This window comes from Oculina patagonica, chromosome 1, assembly GCF_052425735.1.
Source record: "Oculina patagonica isolate OP01 chromosome 1, crgOcupat, whole genome shotgun sequence".
In the NCBI taxonomy this organism is placed as follows: domain Eukaryota; kingdom Metazoa; phylum Cnidaria; class Anthozoa; order Scleractinia; family Oculinidae; genus Oculina; species Oculina patagonica.
In genome coordinates, this window is record NC_135758.1 from 17,772,848 (window position 1) to 17,795,812 (window position 22,965).

Below are 22,965 nucleotides of genomic sequence, written 5' to 3' on the forward strand. Positions count from 1 at the left end.
TATACATATCTTGGTAAAAATCTACGGGTTCGCTAACAATTTCACTGTCTTGAACTGACCCACACTGAATACAAACCATTATACCCTCAATACTTTGAATATCCTGATTACTACAGCATTGGGTAGGCGTTGATTTAATTTCGACTAAATGTTGATCGCAAAACGGACACATAAACTTTTCCATATTTATCAAATCATTATGAATTTCGATATCACAATCCATCTATATAAATATATATTTTATATATATAAAATGCAGTGTCTAAATCAAACTAGTATCATAAAAGCAATCAGTCAAGGTTTTGGTTTTGGTTTTAAGTTTGGTTTCGATGTTTGGATCCGAGATTGACTTTGGCATCTTGTGTTGGGCAGTAAATTTCAGAATAAACTTTTTTAGTAAACTTTTTGAGTAAATTTTACTCAAAAAGTTTATATATAAAAAACTTTTTACTTGTTGAAATATGATTGGTCAATAGAAATCACGCCATCGAAAAACCCCCTAATAATTTCCGAGAATGCCTTAAAATGTAAACATTGTGGAACCATCTTTTTAGTCATTAATCATTTATAACTTATGGCTAAAACCGTAAACTGAATAAACAAAATTATTTGACTATAAATGGTATAAAGATATAGTTATTTTCTATAGTAAATATATATAAATGGGACGAAAAATAAAATACGAAAATGAAAATGATAGGCAAAACGCTATCAAAGAAAGCAAAACCAGATACATGCTGAAGAAAATGTGGTTTTGTAATTTATGTGATTATGAAACTTGCCTTGCAGGAACATGGCCATGGGCTCATATGAAAACCAAAAAACACATTAAAAATGCTGTTATTAAAGCTCTTGAAGCAGACAGTAGGTTTGAAATTGTACCTGCTGAATAACATATAAAGCAATATTATATAATTATATATTGTATAAGCACAGTATATATTAAATTGCTGTTATTGTAGCCTTAGGTGACCAAAAATATATTATTTCTGGTTATCTTTAAACGCACAAAAAAAATCTCAAAAATAATTTTACTATAAATCACTTAAAGAAATATTAATACTATAAATTTAAAAATGGAAAATAAAAATTTTTTCTCAACCAATATTAATATGGATGAATTAAATCTCAACAGGCTATCTAAGACCGACCTTATAAAACTCATTTTATCACTAAAAGCAAATCAGCCTAAGATATACAAACCACGGCCTCCGAAGCCTACTCCCAGACGTATCGTCCGCGATATGGTTCAATCATATGAGGAAAATATCATTCTTCCACCCCCTGAATTCAGGGATGATTACAAACCAATATCCAAACCAAGAACAAAGAAAATAAAACCAATTCCAAGAACTAAGCTCTCAAATGAATTTAATTTCGATGACAGCATTTTTGATACAACATCCAATGATCAAAATATATTCAAAATAACTGAAATCGGAAATACATTTAATAAAAAATTCAATGCTTACACCAATGAAATCAAAATAAATGTACGTAAAAATGCTATAAGCAATAAAAATGAAGTTTTCAGTGTATTTGAAAAAATGGTTGAAATGACAATAAAGAAAAGGCAGTTAAAAGGTAATGATAGATTCAGATTGGTAATTTCAAATGATGAATTAGATCATCCTATCTCAACAAAATTGTTAAAAGTTTCTGATTTCAAGTTAAATCAACTTTTAGATGTAATCAATACGTTGGAGTATAAAGAAATAAATTTAGAAAATTGCAAAATAATTATTCAATCTGTTAAAATACCGGCAGGAAAAGGGCGGTTATATTTATCAAAACAAACAGTGAATAGAAAGCAATGTATTATCACAATAAAAAATAATGACACAATATGTTTAGCAAGAGCCATTGTAACAGCTTATGCTAATTTACATCCTGAAAATTACACCACAACACAGCTAAGGGACGGGTTAAACAAGTCTCGGAAGTTACAAGAGACTCTAGCGAAAGATTTACATGAAAAGGCTTGTGTTGCAATTAACGATTTTGGAAATAGCATTGAAGATGCTGATAGCTTTGCAAAATATTTGAATGTAGAAATAAATATCATAGATTCTGAACAGTTCAATGAAATCATATATACATCCAATAATGGTAAAACAGACAAAATTTATTTATACAAAACACGGAATCATTTTGATGTCATAAAATCAATGACAGCTTTTTTAGATGTAGCATATTACTGCCATTCTTGTAAAAAAGCTTATACGAGACGTGATAAACACAAATGCCCCCAAAAATGTCTATCTTGTTTCAAATATTTTCCAGATGGAAATAAATGTAATGGTAAAGACGTTACATGTAATCAATGCAATCGTGTTTTTCATGGTAATACTTGCTTCAAAAACCATACTAGTAACCGATCGAAAAAAGATAGTGATGATTCAGTATGTAGCAGTGTAGCAAAATGTTTAAAATGCAATCAAATCATACTAAAACCATATATCAAAATACATAATGCGGTTTCAAAATGTGCAATAATTGTAATAAATATTGTGAAAACAAGCATGAATGTTTCATGAAAAAAATAAAATGCAAGGGAGGAAATTGCATCAAAAAGAGCGAAAAACCATGCCGATTAAATAAAAACATTCCCAAAAAAGATTATTGCTACTCATGTAAAACGTATAATGAAAAATATTTATTTTTCGATTTCGAATGTACACAAAACACTGGAACACATGAAGTTAATTTAGCTATCTGCCATGATTTCAATGGTAATGAATCAATCTTCAATGACATTAATAGTTTTTGTAACGGAATCCTCAATGATAAATATAAAGGATATACACTTTTGGCTCATAATAGCAAAGGGTATGACAGTCATTTTATACTAAAATGGTGTATAGATAATGGTTTCAAACCTTATTGTATTTACAATGGTGCAAAAATTATGATGATGGAAATTTCACAATTAAGAATCAAAATAATCGACAGCTTAAATTTCATTCAACAATCGTTATCATCGTTTCCTAAAACGTTTGGTTTAAACGAGTTGAAAAAAGGATATTTTCCACATTATTTCAACAAAGTTTGTAATCAAAACTATATAGGAGAGATGCCTTCCAAAAAACATTATGGCTATAATCAAATGAAAACAGAAGATAGACAGAAATTTTTACAATGGTATGATGACCGTGTTAATGAAAATTATGTTTTCGATTTCAAAAAAGAATTAATTGAATACTGTAGGTCAGATGTTGATATATTAAGAAGATGTATGTTAAAATTCAGGCAAGATTTCATGAATCAAGAAAATATCGATCCACTAAAATACATTACAATAGCCGCTGTTTGTATGGCTATTTATAGAGGGAATCATATGCCAAAAAATACCATAGCTGTAGTTGATAACGTTGTTCAAACAGAAAACCATAGTGCAGTCAGTATTTCATGGCTTGATTACATAAGTAAGAAAAATAAAATTAAAATTCAACATGCCTTGGAAGGAGGTGAAAAAGTTATCAAATGTAACAATAACAAATTAAAAGTAGATGGTTTTTGTGCATCTACAAATAGTGTTTTTGAATTCCAAGGTTGCTTCTGGCATGGATGCCCAGATTGCTACAAGGCTGATGTTATCAATAATAAGAATCAAAGTGATATGGGTACTTTGTATAATAAAACACAAGAAAAAAATAACAAAATAACAACTGCTGGTTACAATCTTATTGAAATGTGGGAATGTAAATTAAAAAATGATAAAAGTTTTCAGAAATATTATAAAAATGATTGGAATAGAGAAGTGGTTGGACCACTAAACCCGAGAGATGCTTTCTATGGCGGTCGGACTAATGCTACCAAATTATTGTATAATTTCAAAGAAGGTGAATGTGGTAAATATGTTGATTTTTGTTCCCTGTATCCAACAGTTCAGTTCTACAAGAAATATCCCATAGGTCATCCTATAAAGATAATATCACCAGATAAATATAACACGGAATGGTACGGATTTATAAAATGCAAAATTTTAGCTCCTAGAGAATTATATCATCCTGTTTTACCGGTGAAAATCCAATGTGATAAATCTGAAAAGCTAATGTTCCCTCTTTGTATATCATGTTCAAAAACAAAACAAAAAGAAAAATGCCAACATAGTGAAAATGAACGATCATTTATTGGTACATGGACAACCGATGAACTCAATAAAGCCATTGAAAAAGGTTATAATATCATAAAAATATATGAGGTATGGCATTTTGAAAATTCATCCGATGATCTATTCAAAGGTTATATAAAAAAATTCATGAAGCTCAAACTCGAATCAATAAAATATACTTTTAAAAATAACAAAGAAGAAATGATGTTCAGAAATAAAGTCAAAAATAAATTAGACATTGAATTAGGTGAATTACATGAAAATTCAGGTCTACGAGCTATTGCAAAAATGTGCTTAAACTCACTTTGGGGTAAATTTGGACAACGAAATAACATGAATCAATGCAAATACGTAACTGACATAAATGAATTTTATCAAGTACTTCTCGACGACACCATTGGTAATTTAAACATGAATTTCATAAATGAAGAAATGGTACAGATTAGTTACGCTTATAAGGATCAGTTTGTTGATAATTCCTATAATACAAATATCTTTGTAGCATGTTTTACGACTAGCAGTGCACGGTTAATGTTGTATGAAAAACTTGACTATTTGGATAAACAGGTATTATATTTTGATACAGATAGTATTGTGTATATCGAATCCCAAAATAGTAAGGTGATAGAAACAGGTGATATGTTAGGTGATTTAACAGATGAATTAGAGGCTGAAGCTATAAATAATACATTCGTTTCTGGAGGTCCAAAGAATTACAGTTTCACATATGGAAATAATAAACAGAAATGTGTTATTAAAGGTTTCAGGTTAAACCATGAAAATTCCCAGATACTGAATCACGCAAATATGATTAAAATTGTAAAGAACGAAATCAAAGAACTCACATTAGTAAATGAAAATAAAATTACCAGACAGAATAAACAAATTGTAAACAAATATGAAGAAAAGATATACACCTTTGGATATGACAAGCGCGCAATAAAATACATATCGGAAAGCTGTATAGAAACATATCCATATGGATATTAAAAGATAAAATTTTTATATGGTATATTTATATGAAAATCGTTTTGCTTGGTCACGTAGATCATGGAAAAAGCACCTTAGGAGGCAATCTCATATTCAACTCCAATACTATCAATAAACGGGATATTGATAAAATCAAAAAGCAGGCCGATCAACTCAAAATGTCAAGGCGATGGTTAGCGCATATCTTAGATGAGGATGATAATGAAAGGTTGAAAGGAAAGACGTATTCCTTCAATATAGTTCAATTTGAGTATCAAGGTAATATTTTTGAAATCATCGATGTACCAGGGCATAAAGAACTAGTTAATGAGATGATATATGGAACTTCACGAGTAGATCTAGCTGTATTGGTTATATCTATACGTAAGGGTGAATATGAAGCTGGCCTTTTAGGTCAATCTTTAGAACATATTATGATTGCTCGTGGAATGGGGTTAAAATCTCTGGTTATTGCTCTTAATAAAATGGACACAATTAATTGGGATTTTGATGAATACAACCGTGTTGTTACTGATTTAACTAGAAAGATTAAAAGATTCCGTTTCAAACATATCATTTTTGTACCTATATCAGCATTCCGTGGAGACAACGTTATAAAGCGATATAACAACACATTGGTTAAATATTCATTAATCGAGGCTATAAACACTATTATTATAATCCCTCGCAAGACTAAGCTGATTAAACCAAATGATAATAAGATAAATGGTCGTTTTCTCTTCTATCATATCGAGAACCTAATCACTACGGGTTATGTTTGTAAATTACATACTAATATTAAATTATATGATGTAGAGTTTGTTAAAATACATAACAGTAAGCTTCCCTTTGTGACTCAGAATAATTCTAAGGAGAAACTAATAAATGTCGTTTTAAAATTAAATACTAAGGATGCAATTAATACTAATGTTATCTTGAGAGATGGTAATAAAACGATTGCAATAGGCATTTTAGAATATGATGATTAAACGCACAAAATTCATATAAAAAAAATATAATTTCTATTATCTATTATATAATGGCATCAAATGATCTTAAATCAAAGTTTACCGAAATGATGAATATTATAGGCAAACATTGGGTTAAAAACAATATACCTGTTTCGCAATTGAGTGAAAAAGAGCAATTACATAGCTTGGTTATAATTTGTAAAGAACTCGGCATTGAACAAGATATTGTTTCCAATCTTATTATATATGAAAATATGGATGAAAATCTGATGAAAGTACAAGAATATTATATTGAAAACGAAATTTATAAACAGTATAGTAATAAAATTTGAAAAAGGGGTTAATAAAAGCGCGAATATAAAATTTTGAAAAAGTATAAGAATTTTTTTGATAACCAAATCTAAAACCAACTTTGAAACCAATTTGAAAAAATAATACATTTAAGAAACAATTTTGACTAAAAAATTAAAGTTATGATTGGTTGATATACCTAACATAGGGCAGATGTTCAAGGTGTTTAAATATTAATAATGAGACAACTCAGCGGGGTATATACCTGATTTTCCATATTTTAAAAATAGTATAAGAATTTTTTTTTTATTTTGAACCTAGGGTTGAGTTAGGGTTGGTTTTTCAGGCTTGGTTTTCTAGTTTTATTAATCCATTTTTATTAATCCAGTTTTATTAATCCAACACTGTTTCCAGTTTTGAACCTGAGCTTACTGGGGCAACAAAAGATATTAATAACTAATATGATTTCAAGATTTTTCAATTAATCTATATATTTTTTATTAGATACCATGCCTATATTCATTATATACGAAGACACTCCATCGTCAATTACATAAATGTAATTAACTCTTCCCACCGTCGTTTGATTATTAACGCTCGTCCTCCCCTTCTCGATAGATCAAAGATCTATCTGCGATGCCACTCGCTAAATCACTTCGGCTTCGCTTGGTATTCAGGCATGGATCTGAGAATTGATTTAAACGCACTGTATCCAAAATTTTGAAAAAGGTATAAGAGATTTTTCCATGTGTTGGTCCAGGTGTTGGTTCAAGGTTTAATTCCATAGGTTATATGTTAAGATAAGGAGCAAATATAATAAATATTATATTTGATCATAAGTTTCTCTTTTATTTTATAAAAATAAAATAAAAAGAAACGGCTCCGCTTGAATCCAGTTTTGAATCCAGTTTTGAATCCAGTTTTAGATCAAGCGCAAAAATTCAGCACTGGAAGTAGTATGTACTAAATCTCTGTGGCAAAAATTTTTGCCTCAGAGTGTAGTACATTACTACTCCCATCGCAAAAGAAGAAATCGATCGAACACAATCAAGAAAAATCGCAGGAAAAATCGCAAAAGGAGTCAGATAAAAGCGAAAAACATCGCGCCGATTCTGACCACGTGAACTCCGCTAAAACGCCACCACCGGAAATGCCAAAATCACCGAGTTCTGACCCTGGTTCCAACGCTGCAAATCGCGAAACACATGGGCAGTTAGAAAGAATCCGAATTCCGATATTTTCTGGAAACAAAATGGACTTTCAGCGCTGGAACGCGGCCTTTACCAGTTGTGTGGACATGACATCGTTATCGCCGCAATTTAAGATGCTACGTTTGGAAGCTTGTCTTGCTGGTGAGGCTGCAAATACAATTAAAGGATTAGGATATTCTCTGGAAGCATACGAGGCAGCCAAATCACGTTTATTTCGAAAATATGGAGGGAGCCGTAGGCAAGTTCAGTCACATTTAGAAGAACTTAAACGCCTCCAACCAATCCAGGACAACAACGCAAAACAACTGGAAACATTCGCCGACATCTTGGAGCGAGCGGTAATAACTTTGAAAGAGAATGACAGAAATTCGGATTTAGAAGGCAGGGCATTGCACACAATGATCCTTGAGAAGATTCCCGAGCGCTTACTTGCACAATATTACCGCTGGCTAGACGAGAGCAAGTACCGAGATTCCCTCGAAACACTGAAAGACTGGGTGTCCGAAGAAGCGGCATACCAAATACAAGCCACCGAGATCAAGAACGGGATCTCAAATAAAGATCGAGATGAACGGCCACGGAATGGAAAACATTTTCCTCCCAGAAGATTTCACGAAGCTACTTCGGCGACAAAAGTGGAAAAACAAGTCAGAAGTGTTGTGTATGCACCGGAAATCACGCTCTCTTGAAGTGCGAAGCGTTTCAAAAACTTTCCGTTGATGAAAGATGGCAGACGGTCAAACGATTTGGACTGTGCTTCCGATGTTTAGGGGATAACCACCACGGAAAGACCTGCTCAAAAAGCAAGCAATGTGGCATAAACGGATGTAAAGGAACTCATCAGAATCTCCTTCATTATGACAAAGCACCGCCTGCTCAATCTCGTCTGCGACCAGAAGCAGAATCATACATCCATCCTTCGACCGCGCCCCTTCAGCCACCGACTAACGGAAATGAGAGACTGAGAGCAACCATGGAGGGGAATGGTGCCAGTCAATCTGTTACTATGGAAACGTTTGGAAATCAAGAACGAGAACAAGAAGTGGCGTTACGAACCGTACCAATCATCTTAAAGAACGGAAATAGGAGAATCACCGTGAACTGTTTGTTAGATGAAGGAAGCGACACAACATACGTAAACGAGGATGTCGTTAACGAACTTGGTCTAACAGGCGAGAAAGAGCCTATCACAGTCAAAGTAGCAAATGACCAAACCATCCGCTTTGTGTCAGGCACGTTCGAGATTGGGCTTGAAAGTACCGACGGTCGAGTAGACACGAAGATAACCGCCAAGACTTCAACCAAGATTTGCGGAGGTTTAAGAGCCGTTAATTGGATCAAGATACAAGATCGTTGGAATCATTTGCGCGGAATTCCGTTCCCAAGTCTTACAGAAAGAAATCGAATCGATGTACTTCTTGGAGCGTCCATTACGAGCTGATGTATTCGATGAAAGAAGTGACAGGAGGCCCGAATGAACCGTGCGCAAGACTATGCCCCCTGGGATGGACTGCCATTGGAAAGATTCAGAATCCAGACGCAAAGGAGAGGCACTTCACTGGATTCCATCACACATTTCGTCTTCAAATCGAAGGCAAAGAGCCGACGCCCACTTTACCTGAGAAGGACACCTCTGAGCTGAACTGTTTGCTGAAACGTTTCTGGGACTTGGAAAGTATCGGAATTACCCCAACTGGTCAGCAGCAGCTTACACCGGAAGACAAGTTGGCGTGGGATAAAGTCAACAAGTCTTTGAAGTTTAATGGCCAGCATTACGAAGTAGCCGTTCCATGGAGAGAGGAAAGACCGCAGTTGCCGGATAATTTACCGATGGCAAAGAAAAGATTGGTGTCCACCGAACGAAAACTTATGAAAGATAAAGAAGTAGCCGTGGCTTATCAACAGGTGTTTAACGAATACTTGAATAAGAAGTACATTCGCCGCGTTCCTGATGACGAACCAAAACCCGACAGCCAGTGGCTCCTCCCACACTTCCCAGTAGTGCGACCAGACAAGGCGACTACCAAAGTTCGCATAGTGTTTGACGGGTCAGCGCCATTCGAAGGAAAGAGTTTAAACACCGAAGCACTAACTGGGCCGAAGCTGCAAAGTGACGTGTTCGACATACTCGTTAAGTTCCGGAAAGAGACAGTTGCCCTAGTTGGCGACATAAGTCAAATGTACCATCAGCTAGTCTTACGCGAGCAAGACCGACCGTTCCACCGTTTCTTGTGGCGTGATATGGACCTCCGCAGAGAGCCGGAAGTTTATGAGTTTCTCCGATTCGTTTTTGGTGGATGTTATTGTCCCTTCTGCGCACAGTTCACTTGGAAAAAACACGCAGAACTCCACCAAGAAGACTACCCATTAGCGGCCGATGCAGTAAAGAATCATTGTTACATGGATGATCTCATGCCGTCAGTGGATTCCGTAGAGAAGGCCATCGAAACGAGACGCCAGTTAACCGAGATGGGTGACAAGGCCAGGTTCCACGTTCGAAAGTGGGTTTCGAATTGTCCAGAAGTATTAGAGGATGTTCCCCAAGAGGACCGCGCTTCCGAAGTTGATCTCGAAAAGAATCAGTTTCCCGTGACAAAAACGTTGGGCGTGTCATGGTCTGCACAAAACGATCAGTTCCTGTTCTATTACTCACCGCCTGCCGAGGACTTTGAGTATACAAAGAGAAATGTCTTAAAGAAAACAGCAGCGCTATTCGACCCGCTTGGTTTTCTAGCCCCGTTCGTCGTTAAAGCCAAAATTTTCGTCCAGCAAGCTTGGCTAGAAGCTTTACAGTGGGATGACCCGCTTCCGTTCAAACAGAAAGAAGAGTGGAAAGATTGGTTCAGTGACTTGTCCCTCCTTGAGGAGATCAAGATTCCTCGGTGTTTAAAAGACACAAGCGCAAAGGAAAGCTCCATCACTCTGCACACATTCTCCGACGCGTCCGAGAAAGCCTACGCCGCAGCCGTCTACTCAAGACACGAATACGAAGATGGAAATGTTACCACTCGGCTTATCGCATCCAAGACCCGTTTAGCTCCGTTAAAAGCTGTAAGCATTCCAAGGCTTGAGCTTATGGGCGCTCTTATTGGTCTACGATTGGCAAATCAAGTCTGTTCCGCACTTAAGATCCCAGCTAGCAATGTCACATACTGGGTGGACAGCCTGAATGTCGGCTTTTGGATTCGGGGACAGAGCCGTGAATACAAACCCTTTGTTGCACACCGCATTGGCGAGATCCATGACAAATCTAACCCTGACCAATGGCGTTACGTACCAACAGATTTGAATCCCGCGGATCTTGGCACCAGAGGCGGATGGACCCAATTTCTTACAATGTCCTGAAGCTGAATGGCCGGACTGCAAGTTCGACAAACCGTCACGTGAAGCAATAGCCGAGCTCAAATCAACGCCCAGACAGAACAATGAGAGTTCAACAAGCTACAACGTCGTTCAGCTGTCGACCAATGAACGCGACCTACAGACAGACAAGGTAAAGGAAGTAGAGTGGCGTTTAGACCCCACAAGGTACTCAAAGTGGTACAAAGTCAAACCGAAAGGTGCGTTAGAGATTGGACTGTCGTTGGTGCGTGTGAGAAGCTGGGTACAGCGATTCGTAAGCAACTGCCGCAAACCAGAAAATCAGAGAGTATTTGGAGAGCTAACGCCAGCAGAGCTGTTAACCGCCGAAAGAGAAATTATCAGAGAAGCTCAAAGTGAAGCATTCAGCGAAGAAATCGGAGCATTGAGAAAGAACCAGACCCTTCCGCGAAAATCGCCGCTGCATTCCAGCACCCCAATCCTTATCAACAGGATTCTACGTTCGAATACCAGGCTACGACACTCCGATGACCTCTCAGATGATGTCAAGTTTCCAATTATCCTGCCAAAGAGGAATCATGTCACGCGATTAATCGTCCAATATCATCACGAAAGCGAAGGCCATCAGATGGGCGTGAACTACACCATAAACCATCTGCAAGAAAAGTACCTAGTCATGCATGTCCGTGAGGAGGTCAAACGAGTGAACAGAGAGTGCCGTGAATGTGCAAGACGTTTTAAAGTCCAGCCAGTCCAACAACAAATGGCTCCATTACCGCAAATCCGTCTCCAGATGACAACAAGACCGTTCGCTAATTGAGCCGTGGATTTTGGAGGACCGTATCTTACCATGCAAGGGCGTGGACGACCTCGTGCCAAACGTTACCTGTGTTTGTTTATGTGCTTGCAAACACACTGCTGCCATTTGGAGATGGCAACCTCATTAGAAACCGACGCGTTTCTCAGCGCATTCGTGCGAATGACGGGAAGGAAAGGATGGCCAACGAAAATGCTAAGTGATAATGGTACGAATTTCGTAGGCGCTGAGAAAGAAATCAGGGAGCTGGTCAGCCAACTGGATCACGATCAGCTTCAGCGTATGACGTCTAGTCAAGGAGTTACTTGGCATTGGAATCCTCCACAAGGGCCCCATTTTGGAGGTGTGTTTGAATCGATGATCAAGTCAGCAAAGCGAGCCATTTATGCCGTGCTGATGATGCTGATATCAATGACGAAGAACTGGAAACAACGTTCATTGGAGTTGAAAGTTTGATGAATTCAAGACCGCTGACCACAGTGAGTGACGACCCGAACGACGAGCCAGTACTCACACCGAATCACTTCCTCATTGGTCAGATGGGTGGTGACTTCGTTCCCGAAAGTGTGGATACCACACCATTCAGTCCACGGAGACGCTGGAGGCGAGTGCAAGAGTTAACTCGACATGTCTGGGGACGTTGGATGAAAGAGTATCTACCCCACATTGGCTCACGTCAGAAGTGGTTCTTTCCGACAGAAAACCTCAAAGTTGGTGATGTAGTAATGGTCATCGACCCTAATGCGGCTAGACGAGACTGGAAGGTTGGGCGCATTGAACGTACGTACCCAGGAAGAGACCAGCTTGTGAGAGTTGTTGATGTCCGAGTTGGAGACAAGATTCTCAACCGACCAGTTACAAGAATTTCCCCGTTGGAATTCGCAGACTCTGATTAAGACTTGTGATAATTGAACAGTGACTTTTAATGATTTAATTTTGTAGACGAATTTCAAGTTTCACTTATCAATTCGGGAGGGGAAAATGTTGAAGAGAGTTTTAGTGACCGTGACAGCCGTGACATGTTTGCGTTATTCGCCAAATATTAATAACCTGTCATTTGAGATATAATGTACTTTGAACACTAGGATTAGAACATCGTATCGCTATATCGTGTCTAGATCGCTTGTATTACCGTAGAAGTCGAATTGTGAGATTAAAGTTTGGAACGTGTAACTGAGTTTATCGCCGTGTTAATCCTTATCGTTTTGGACGTAACCGTAACCGTGGATGAGTTGTTAACCGATTACAACAGGCACTTTAAATGAATTTCTAGCGATTTCAGAAGGCCCAAATATAAAAATTTCCCGGGGGAGCATGCCCCCTGACCCCCTAGATGGCTTGTGATCATAACATCAGTTTTACCTGTCTCTCTTCAACATGCATAGATTCACGCTGTGCTTAAGGCCTTTTAATACCAGTAATACCAGTAAACTCTTTAGTCAAACACTTTGATGATGGACGATGATGGACAATGGTTGTAGTTTCTGTTATTAATTTATGTATAAAAATATGAACTCTTCAATAATTGATTATGAATTAATATTACATACTGATTCAGTTTTTTGCATATGTTTGTGTCTAAATTTCCCCATGAAAATTACACAGTGAAAATATGTGGAAAACTTACAAAAGGCTAGAATGAGAAGTGATAATATAAATTTAACCTTCTTTGGTGTGTTAAGAAATGAAAAAAGATGTACATGGAACAGCAGTGTCCATCAGGGAAAATGTCTATGTAGGGAATTCCACTTTAAAAGCTATTAAATCAAAAACCTCTAAACCCTAACAGATGATAAAGAAATAATGATTGGTCCCTTGATTTTTTTTTAGCAAAGGGGGTGGGTCGTGTAATTTTCAACCCCCTATCAGGGGTGGGTCAGTCAGTTTTGAGCCAGAAGGAAGGGGTGGGTCACAAATTTTTGAGCCACCACTTTTCCAATTGCTCCCTTAAACAGAGAAAACAAAAAAAACGAAATGAGATTCATTTCTATCTTGTACACGTGCAAAACTAATACGGTAGCTCACATAGGCAAAAGCGTACATTTTAAGCCAATAATTAATTATTTGCTGTTGTTTTATGATACAGCAGTCCACACAGTAATAAAGATATGGTGTCTAAGCACTTCACAAACTGTAAACGATCAATAAAAAACAAAGTTAGAGAATAAAAGGAAAAAACATTACAAAAAAAGTGCTTATATTCTTAAAAAAATGTTTTCTCCCCCCCCCCCCCCCCTTTGTAACTTCCAGAATACTTAAGCAATCACAATGAAACTTATAGGATGTATAGTATGTTCAAACATCTTTTTTTGGTATACGTCACCTGGGATGATGACGTCACATCACATGACAATTACATCATGATGTCAAAACAGCCGCCATCTTGGATCTGCTGCCTTTCGATGCCTTGGATTTCCAAATTTTTCCAAAATGCCAGAAACCACCCAAAATTATTGCAAAGTACACAAAATAAAAAAAAACTGTGCTTAAAAACCGTAAAAAGGTAAACATTAATTGCATTTAAGTTAATTTTCATAATAGAAACACGAAATTACAAATTTGGGAAAACATGCCTATCAAAATTTCGTTGCCATGGTGATGTCAAGTTCCTGACACAACATCCTATTCTACCAAATTATTTCCAGATAAATTTTGGATAAACTCACAAAGTTTGGCAGGGTCTGGTTGAATCTTGAAAAAGTTATAAGCGTTCAAAGTCAGCGCGGGCCTCAAAATCTCCCCCTCCCCCCACCCGGTCTGAATAAGGGTTAAGCCTTCAGAATTTAAATGTTCTAAACATCAGTTAGTGTAACTATGTTTAGTGTATTTTATAATAAGTGTATACTATATGTGGCTACCGAAATTCTTGTAGAAGGGACAATGTTTACATAGTTAAACTTCTTACTACATGTTGGACTGTGGGGAACCTGAAAGACCCGCCCTGTTTAGCTGTAATTTTAATTTGATATGTGACGGCTAAAAGTTAATGTGTTCTTCACTTTTACGTGCTACCCGCTTTTAATAAAGAATTCACATTACTTCACTTCACTGCTGTTCTCTTTAGATTTTACTGATACGATTTAGAACTACAATTTGAAATATGTCTAATAATCTACGAGGCAATCCTCCGTTTCTTGTCTCTAATTTTCAAAATCTCAGTACGGCTGCAAGGTGGTGAATGACCATAAACACAAGGTACTCCCCTTCCACATGGACACAACAATATTTGCGAAATTAAAAGAATCACCACTTATTCTGCAAAATGTGGAAACTACTGTTTTTGTTGTTGTTGTTTTTTCTTTGCATTCGCTATGCATCTGTTTATTTCATGATGTATACTTCGTTCGCTGTATAGTCGGCGAACAAAATGCGATCGTCTGGCATTGTGGTTCTTCCCTCGGGTTCCTGTAGTTTCAGAGTGGCGATTGTTTTTCCTATGAAACGACCATCCACTGTAAACTGTTGAATACGACCATTCCCCGTGTCGCTAACTAGAAGATTGTCATATTTGTCTACACACAAGCCCCACGGCTTTTTAAACTGTCCATCTGCCTCGCCTTCTTCTCCAATCTTGTACAAAAATCTTCCCGAACAGCCAAACACTTTCAAACAATTGTTTGCGCTGTCAGATACAATGATCATGTTGTTGTGATAAACGCAGCCGAGAGGTTTTTCCAGTTTTTCTGGGCCACTGTCTCCAAATTTTAACACAGGTGCGCCATCCTTTGTTAAGACCTGAATTCTATTGTTGTTGTATTCGGCCACAACAACGTGTCCTTTATCATCCATACAAACACTGGCTGGATGCCTAAACTCTCCGTCTCCTGTTCCAAGCTTTCCGAAGCTTTTCACGAAGTTCCCAGTCTGTACATTAATCAGCTGTATTCGATGATTCGATTCATCTGCCACCAGAATCACGTCATCATTCACGTACGTGACGTCAGCTGGATAGTAAAACAGCCCAGCATTGTTTCCTTGACAACCGAATTTCCGGACAAACTTTCCTTCTTTATTAAATATCAGGATACAGTGACCCTCCTGATCAGTTACGGCAATAAGACCTTCACTGTTTACTTCAATGCCTGTTGGGCCTTTAAAAACTTCTCCTTGTAAGTCCAAGTTGCCTACAACATTAAACTGTCGTTCTTTCACCTGGACAGTGAATGGGCTGTTAGCAAGTTTCTCGCCATTTATTTTGACTTCGATTGTATAAGTACCTGGCACTTTCGCTACGAATTTGACCTGGAAATTTCCATCTTTTTTAGAAGTTGTCAAACTGACCACTTGATCAGCAGGCTCCACGAGTACTTCAACTTGATCTTGTTCATTGTCACTGATTTCTCCGTCAGGTGTTTTGGGGCAAATCAACAACTCTACTGCTTTTCCAGCCTGAAAAGTTTGACTCAGTCCTTCTATCGTTGATCTATGAACATCTGTTTTGCAAAACTTCACGAAACCTAGGTTAAAACTCTCTGGTACACATGTCGAGACAAACTTCACGAATGAACTAACCGGAAGTACTGGTACTTGCGCTTCACTAAGGTTCTTATATCGCTGTTTCAAATTCTTCTTGCTTTGCATGATGTCCGCGCTCGTGCTTCTTTGAACCAGGCTGTTAGCAAACTCAACTGCCTGGTTCCTTTGCTTCTTCAAAGATTGCGCCGTTTCCTTTGCAGAGTTTAATTTCTCGGTGTTCGACACGCGTGTGTTCTCGAGGGCAACGATGGCTTCGCGCTCACGTTCCTGAATCTTCGCGATCATCTGCTCGGCTGTTTGGGAAACTGACCGTTTAGCGGTGGCAGTGTTAGTTTCCAACTCAAGCTCCATCGCCTCCAGTTGACGAATCACATCACTGTAGGCCTGGACTTTTTCTTTCATCCGCTCAGCTTCGGCTATGATGTTGGCTTTTTCGTCATCCGCTGCTTTGTCGAGTGGAACAACATCATGGCTTTTGTGATCCGTGACGATGCAAACTTGACAAACACAGTCTTGACATTGAAGGCAGAAAAACCTCGTTACCTCTCGCTCGTGGTACTTCTGTGAGCAGAATGACTGCCGCTTTAACAAGGCCTCGTAGTCTTCGGGTTGAAACTGTTTCACTGGCGTGACTTTGTGTCCTTCAAACGCAGCCGTTCTGAACAGGTCATGTGCTTTTACACAGTCAGGGCACATGAATTTTTCGCAATCAAAGCAATAGTTCATTTCAGCGCTCTTTTTCTGACACATACTGCAACTGATCTCATTTCCATCGTTATTTCGTCGAACAGCAAGAAGACTCAACAAACTGTTGTGCAGAAAACTGTTCGGCAAACTATTGAAACGATTTCCTTCAGGGATGCCAATTTGCGCGTTACACTCCGGACAGCGATAGAACCCTTGTCTCTGGCTTGTTAATGCATGTTTCTTCAGGCATTCACAGCAGAATGTGTGAAGACAATCTATGGTTTTGGGATCGGTGTAAATATCCAAACAAATCGAACATGTAACATGTTCTTTGAGGTTTTTCAGGAGCGCCTCCATCGTAAAGTAGAGATTGTGAAAGAATAATCAAAGCACACCCATCCTTTCTTTGAATTTTTTATGAGAAACTTAGCTTAACATTTGCATTCTATTTCAAGTAGCAAATCAAATCGCTTCAGATCCTGCAGCGCAAGTTGGTAAACTTTGACTGTCAACTTTTCCACGACAAAGGCTTAAAAAATTTTGAATTCATACGCTCTTCGTTTGTCAATCGCCACACTGAAGTCCGTTTAATAATTAAAGTGCAGCAGCAGTTCATCAAAACCCTTCTCACTTTCGAAAAACAAGCGTTTCTTTTCTCTGTCGATTCGCACATGCACAGTGAAATACAGGCTTTGACTCAACATATGTCATTTCATTTTTGTTAGAGCAAGCTTTGCATAAATTAGAACCCAAGATTGTTTTTCGCAAGCGATTGTGGCAATACTACTGCTGTGAATCATTAGAACTGTTTTCAAGTCGTGTAGCGCCCCGTGTGCATGCATCTGTCTGGAGATTAGTCTATTTAATTGCGCATTGTATTTTCTCGTATAATTATAGTTCTTTCTCGACAATTTCTTCAAACAGACTTGTAGGCCCCTATCCTCTTCCCTCCAATTTACACTATCTGGAGTGCAAACGGAGTAATGATGAACCAGTTTTAAAAGAAAACGAATAAAAAATATTTTGAGTTAAGCAGCCCGAATAATGAATAGTTTCCCCGATAACGGAATAATGAATAATGCATCTGTTTTGTAAAATTATCGCATAAACGAAGTTCGTGTGTGATTCAACTTTGTTTTAAGCAGCGTTATTTCTAGCTCTCAAAGCACTCAGTGGCCTACTTAGAACGTGGAGTTATTGTGTTTGGAACGTACATGTTCATGTCCATGTAAAATTCGGTCTTAACATGAAAATGCTAAACGCCTCAAAAACTGGCGTTCAAATTCGAAAACAATTTAAAACAATTATTCGCCGAAGGCGAAGTGATTATTGTTGAATAATCCCCGAGACGAAGTCGAGGGGATTATTCAACAATAATCACTGAGCCTGAGGCAAATAATTGTTTTAGTATAATTTTTAGAGGTGATCATCAAGAACTTAAAAAAATAACGATAGCAAACAAGAAAACAGCAAACACAAGTGTTCGCTTGCATACGGTGTAAACCAGTTGAAATCATCGATTGCAATCAGAATTTTTTATTTAGTTAAAGCAATAAAACGGAACAAAACAAACACAATGAAAAAGATAGATGTCCGTTACCTTTGTATTATTGTGGATGACTTCTAAGCAAATGTGCAAATCCTCTAAAAATGAGTAGCTCCGGTGAGAAGAGAACTAAATAATGTTTGCTCAATCAATCTGACTGAGTTTCTCATCGATCGCCAAAACCACCGTGTTTAAGATCATTTCTAATGCCTTGAGAACCATCTCTTGAAAATACTTCGGTCCAAAAGTCTTGGTGGTTAATTTGAAAAATTCCCAATGTTTAAAATATCCAGGACTTGGATTGGTTTCTTTCAAATCAAAGAAATTTTCATTCAGCAAAAGCGGCCATGTTTACTTCCCTGGATGTCAAAGGTGGCGTGGCTAAGTAACCAAGCCTTTAAAGCTATAATCACCTCGCGCGGGTTGCGCGGGGTGATTATTTAACAAATAAAGAAGCCTAAGCCATGTTTTATACTGTCATAAAACATAGGTTTTTAGCCAATCAGAGCGCGCGTAGATTCCTATCTATATTATAAAGCCTCATAAGCCGAGCTTCTCGACCAATCAGAATGCTTCAATTCTAATAATCACCTCTGAAATTATACTAATAGATATTATTGACTGGTATTGAAATTGCCATATAAGGACATCCCACAGCAATAAAGGAAGGATTTTTGAATTGTAAGGCCGAAGGTGTGTTATAAAAAGCGCGAATATACATTGTCTGTAATGTTTTTCTTTTTCCAGTGGTTCGCTTAGTCGCTTTTGTAGCGGACACGACAGCAGTGAAATCTTTTAATTAATCATGCCTGTCCATTCGGTGATCGACATACTTACCATCCTAACAACATTTATACTTTAACTTTATCCGGTAGATATTGTTATCCACCCTTTGAACTGCCGGCAAGGTGTATTGACGCAAATTTCCTTCCCTGAGTACCCCGGTTATAACAGCATCTCACCGCGTACCTATCCACTCTCCCCCCTAGTCCAGTCCCTGAACTCTCTCTTCCGCGCGCCTTGGATCAACCCCTATAAAGGGATATGTCCAGCGCTGGCCATGAAATCACGGGTTTCTATCATAATTCAACACGGTCGTCTTAATGCATAGAAGTATGGGAGACCTTTCCAAAACTGAGTGGGGTTATTGATGCTATAGGCTTAATATTGCAATTTATGATAAGACTTCATGTACAAGTAGTTTTCCATAGTTCTTTCGTTTGCCCGCAAAATAGCGAGAGATGGCTGCGCAAACATTAGCTAACATAATGAGATTGGGGTAAGTTCTTCCAAGTAACGTAAGTAAAGTAATGCTTTTCAACCCTTCCTCCCCAAGCCACTCGCGGCTGCGCCGCTTGCTGGTGGGCGCTTTAAAACCCAACAATACCACCAGCTACGGAGGCTATATATTTGCTAAAACGGTTTTATATATTTGTTAAAACGGAGATATTTGATTTGTCCTCGGAGTGATACCTGGTATATCCTCCCTGACGATTCTTCTGAAACAATGTTCTTGGACGTACCGTTACCGTAAGTACAGTGGTTTTAAATTGACGCAAGTAACTCTCGTTGGGTAGTGTTCGCCAAGACCCCGCTTAGTCCCACTTTCAGGTCACAAATATTATTTTCGTAGTAAAAACGTACACGAATTAGAAGTATCATGCTGATCTTTAACACTGTAAGGCCATAAACATCACTTCCGAGACGCTTCCGTGTAAAATCACTCAGATCAAGAGAAAATTTAAGCGTTTGTAAGGGGGGTACAGTCCTGATGAACAACCAGGTTCTCTTTGTAGAACAGTAACAACTGTAGCCTGCGTTGCAGACGAACTAAACCCTGGTACTGATGCCGTACAGGGACCCAGTCAGCAGCAGGACCTGGCTTCCACGAAGTCATGTGTTCCTCGAACTGAAGACCGACTGCCTCACAATAGCTTTGCATGATCTCATTCGGAAACTTCAGAAGATCATCGGCATCTACAACGATTGGATCTTTATGAACGTGACGCTCAATAAACTCGTACAATTCCAGCAACTGTCGGAAGCCGGCCTCTGCGGGATCGAAATAATCCCATCCCGCAAGCTCGGGATTTGTTGATAGTTTGAACAGTGAGCTGACTGCTGGTTCGGGATGACGAATCATAAATGTGTGCTTGAAATTCTTGAAGCCTTCTTCCAGAAAGATGTCGAACTTTCCCTTGACATAGTACGCCATATCTTTGATGAAGACGAATTCCTTGCCAACAAAGAGCTTTTCCCTTCGCTGCTGTAGTAAAATATAGTTAAAAAGGGCTCTTGGAGAACCTGTCCGTTGGGAAGGGTCCTGACTGATCTTTCCACTGCTGTGGCGACGCGCGTTGGAGCGCGGGGGAATACACCTGTATATGTAGGTTAAGTTTGCATTTGAGCCTAGTGGCCTATCAAGCTGGAGTCTATCCCAGTTTCCATAGAATTAAGCAACTGGAAGTGTTTCTAATCTGCCCTTGATGGGTTGCTAGTCCATTGCAGGTCTACCAACTGTTACCTGTTATACACCTGGGTGGAGAGGGGCACTATAAGAGTAGAGTGCACTACCCAAGAACACTGCACAGCGATTCCAGCCAAGGCTTAAACCCTGACTGCACAGTCCAGAGTCCAAGATGCTAACCATTAGGCCACCATGCCTCCTACTTAAAATGAGGCATCAATGGATATTTTAAAGCAGACCAAGGGCGCTTTCCATTCGACCAAAATTTCTGGTTTGAATTTCCGGAAAATTCCAGTGGGGAATGGAACAGCATTTTTCGACTTTTACGGTTGACTGCAAAAACAACAACTAAAAACATTTGAGTTAACCACGTAGTTTCAAGAACGCTTTCTTAACACATGTAGCTGATTTAAGCTTCCCAAATCGCTAAATTTTCTGCCAAAGGAAGCTGGGCTGAGTGTAAAATGGTAGTTTTTCCAAAATTTCCGGAAAAGAGGACAACCTCGCAAGGTAGACCCAACTTTGAAAACAATTTCCGGAAAATTTCAGTTCCATTCGATTTTGCTCCTGGAATTTCCGGGGTTTTCGGTTAAATGGTTCGCATTTCGGAAAGTCAACACTTTTCGGATTTTCTGGAAACTTTCACAGGAAATTTCTATACCATTCGCTCTTGTTGCTGAATTTCCGGAATTTTTGGTCGAATGGAAAGCGCCCCTTATTTCTCTCTCTTTAGCTACGTCCTTAGTGGGGGAGCTCTTTGTATGAAACTTCTGGAACTAAATACTCCACTGGTGTGAGAACTTCCTTCTACTAACCAGACCATCCAGCCGTGTTCAACTGAGTAAAGCAAATCGAAGGGAAATGGCTTTTGCTTCAAATTATCGGGAGGTTAAAAAAACGAGATTCCACTGTAGCAAACTTGATGGATTCCTCATTTCTCCTGAGCATTTAAACAACATATCATGCAAACACGTTACGAGAATTCGAATCTGATCATTGCAGGAAAGAAATGTGAAAAATTGCTTTTCCCAAGTAGTCTCAGTTGAAAACATTTTTGATGTAGAGCTTAGATTAGACTAACTAAGTTTGTTTTTGCCTCAGGGCTGGAGTAGTGCGTACACAGTTGAGGCTGTGATCGTACAAATAGCTGCTACACTCGTCAAAGGAAAAGCAAGGATCAACTTCCAAGAAAACAAAAAGGTGAGTATCTTTCGTTAAATTTCAGATGCTCGACTACGTGGGCTCAAACCATAATAATAAATTGAAGGTATTGTTGACAGAAATTTCGTAAAATTAAATCTAGCATTGTTTTTTTTTCTTATTCAGTGTAAAAATAAAAAGTGGACTACACTAAAGCAAAAAAAAAATGTTTGAACTACAGTCGAAGCTCTCTTAAAGGACACTCTCGTAAGCGGACAGCTCTACTTACGGCCGCCTTGTTTGAAACCCCGTTTTAACTCCCATATAAACTCTGTATTTTTACATTTTGGTAAGCGGACACACCCGTAAGCGGCCGCGGACACTTTCAGAGATTACGACTTAGACTTTTTCTTTGTTTTTAAGCTCCCGTAAGCGGACACCCCAAAGAAAATCCTATAAATAAAATCTCTATATCTTGTTTTTATCAATAGACTTCACATCGCCGTTCGTCACACAGTGCGTACACAGTTGAGGCTGTGATCGTGCAAATAGCTGCTACACTCGTCAAAGGAAAAGCAAGGATCAACTTCCAAGAAAACAAAAAGGTGAGTATTTCTCGTTAAATTTCTGATGCTCGACTGCGTGGGCTCAAACCATAATAATAAATTGAAGGTATTGTTGACAGAAATTTCGTAAAATTAAATCTAGCATTGTTTTCATTGTTTTGTTATTCTTTTTTCAACAGCCAGGGGTCTACAGTCTTGTACGAGCTCAACATTCGTTTAGGTCTTTGGTACAGATCCACGAAAAAAATGGTAAAGGAATTTTTATGTTCATTTTTGTTTTAGCAGTTGTTGGCTTATCATTGTGTACAAGTTACAGTTTAATAACACTTTTTGGGTACTACAATGTACGTATCCACTGATATCATTCTTGCTCTGTCTACAGGATGGTA

The 22,965-nt window shown here is 38.3% G+C and overlaps 2 protein-coding genes and 1 pseudogene across 5 annotated transcripts in view; 1 reads left to right on the forward strand and 2 right to left on the reverse strand.

Moving 5' to 3' along the window:
* Window positions 1–22,965, forward strand: part of LOC144660000 (ubiquitin-conjugating enzyme E2 Q2-like) — a 72,483-nt gene that overhangs the window by 49,049 nt on the left and 469 nt on the right. For 2 of the 4 annotated variants that reach the window (XM_078520545.1, XM_078520551.1), the window contains exons 12-14: window positions 21,972–22,070; window positions 22,502–22,615; window positions 22,756–22,965. The exons of the other annotated variants lie outside the window; for them this stretch is intronic. In XM_078520545.1, coding sequence (XP_078376671.1) covers window positions 21,972–22,070; window positions 22,502–22,615; window positions 22,756–22,935 — 393 coding nt within the window. In that variant the 3' untranslated portion in view covers window positions 22,936–22,965. The remainder of the gene's footprint in view (window positions 1–21,971; window positions 22,071–22,501; window positions 22,616–22,755) is intronic. 4 annotated transcript variants of the gene reach the window in all.
* On the reverse strand, window positions 15,016–17,251 carry LOC144659906 (E3 ubiquitin-protein ligase TRIM45-like). The gene has a single exon (XM_078520431.1). It carries the CDS (start codon window positions 17,212–17,214, stop codon window positions 15,016–15,018), a length of 2,199 nt encoding a protein of 732 aa, XP_078376557.1. The 5' UTR covers window positions 17,215–17,251.
* Window positions 20,145–21,053, reverse strand: LOC144636797 (uncharacterized; annotated as a pseudogene).

What these genes read in the sequence shown, in the direction of transcription:
- LOC144659906 (XM_078520431.1), bottom strand. Translation starts at nt 17,214, where the DNA reads ATGGAGGCGCTCCTGAAAAACCTCAAAGAACATGTTACATGTTCGATT.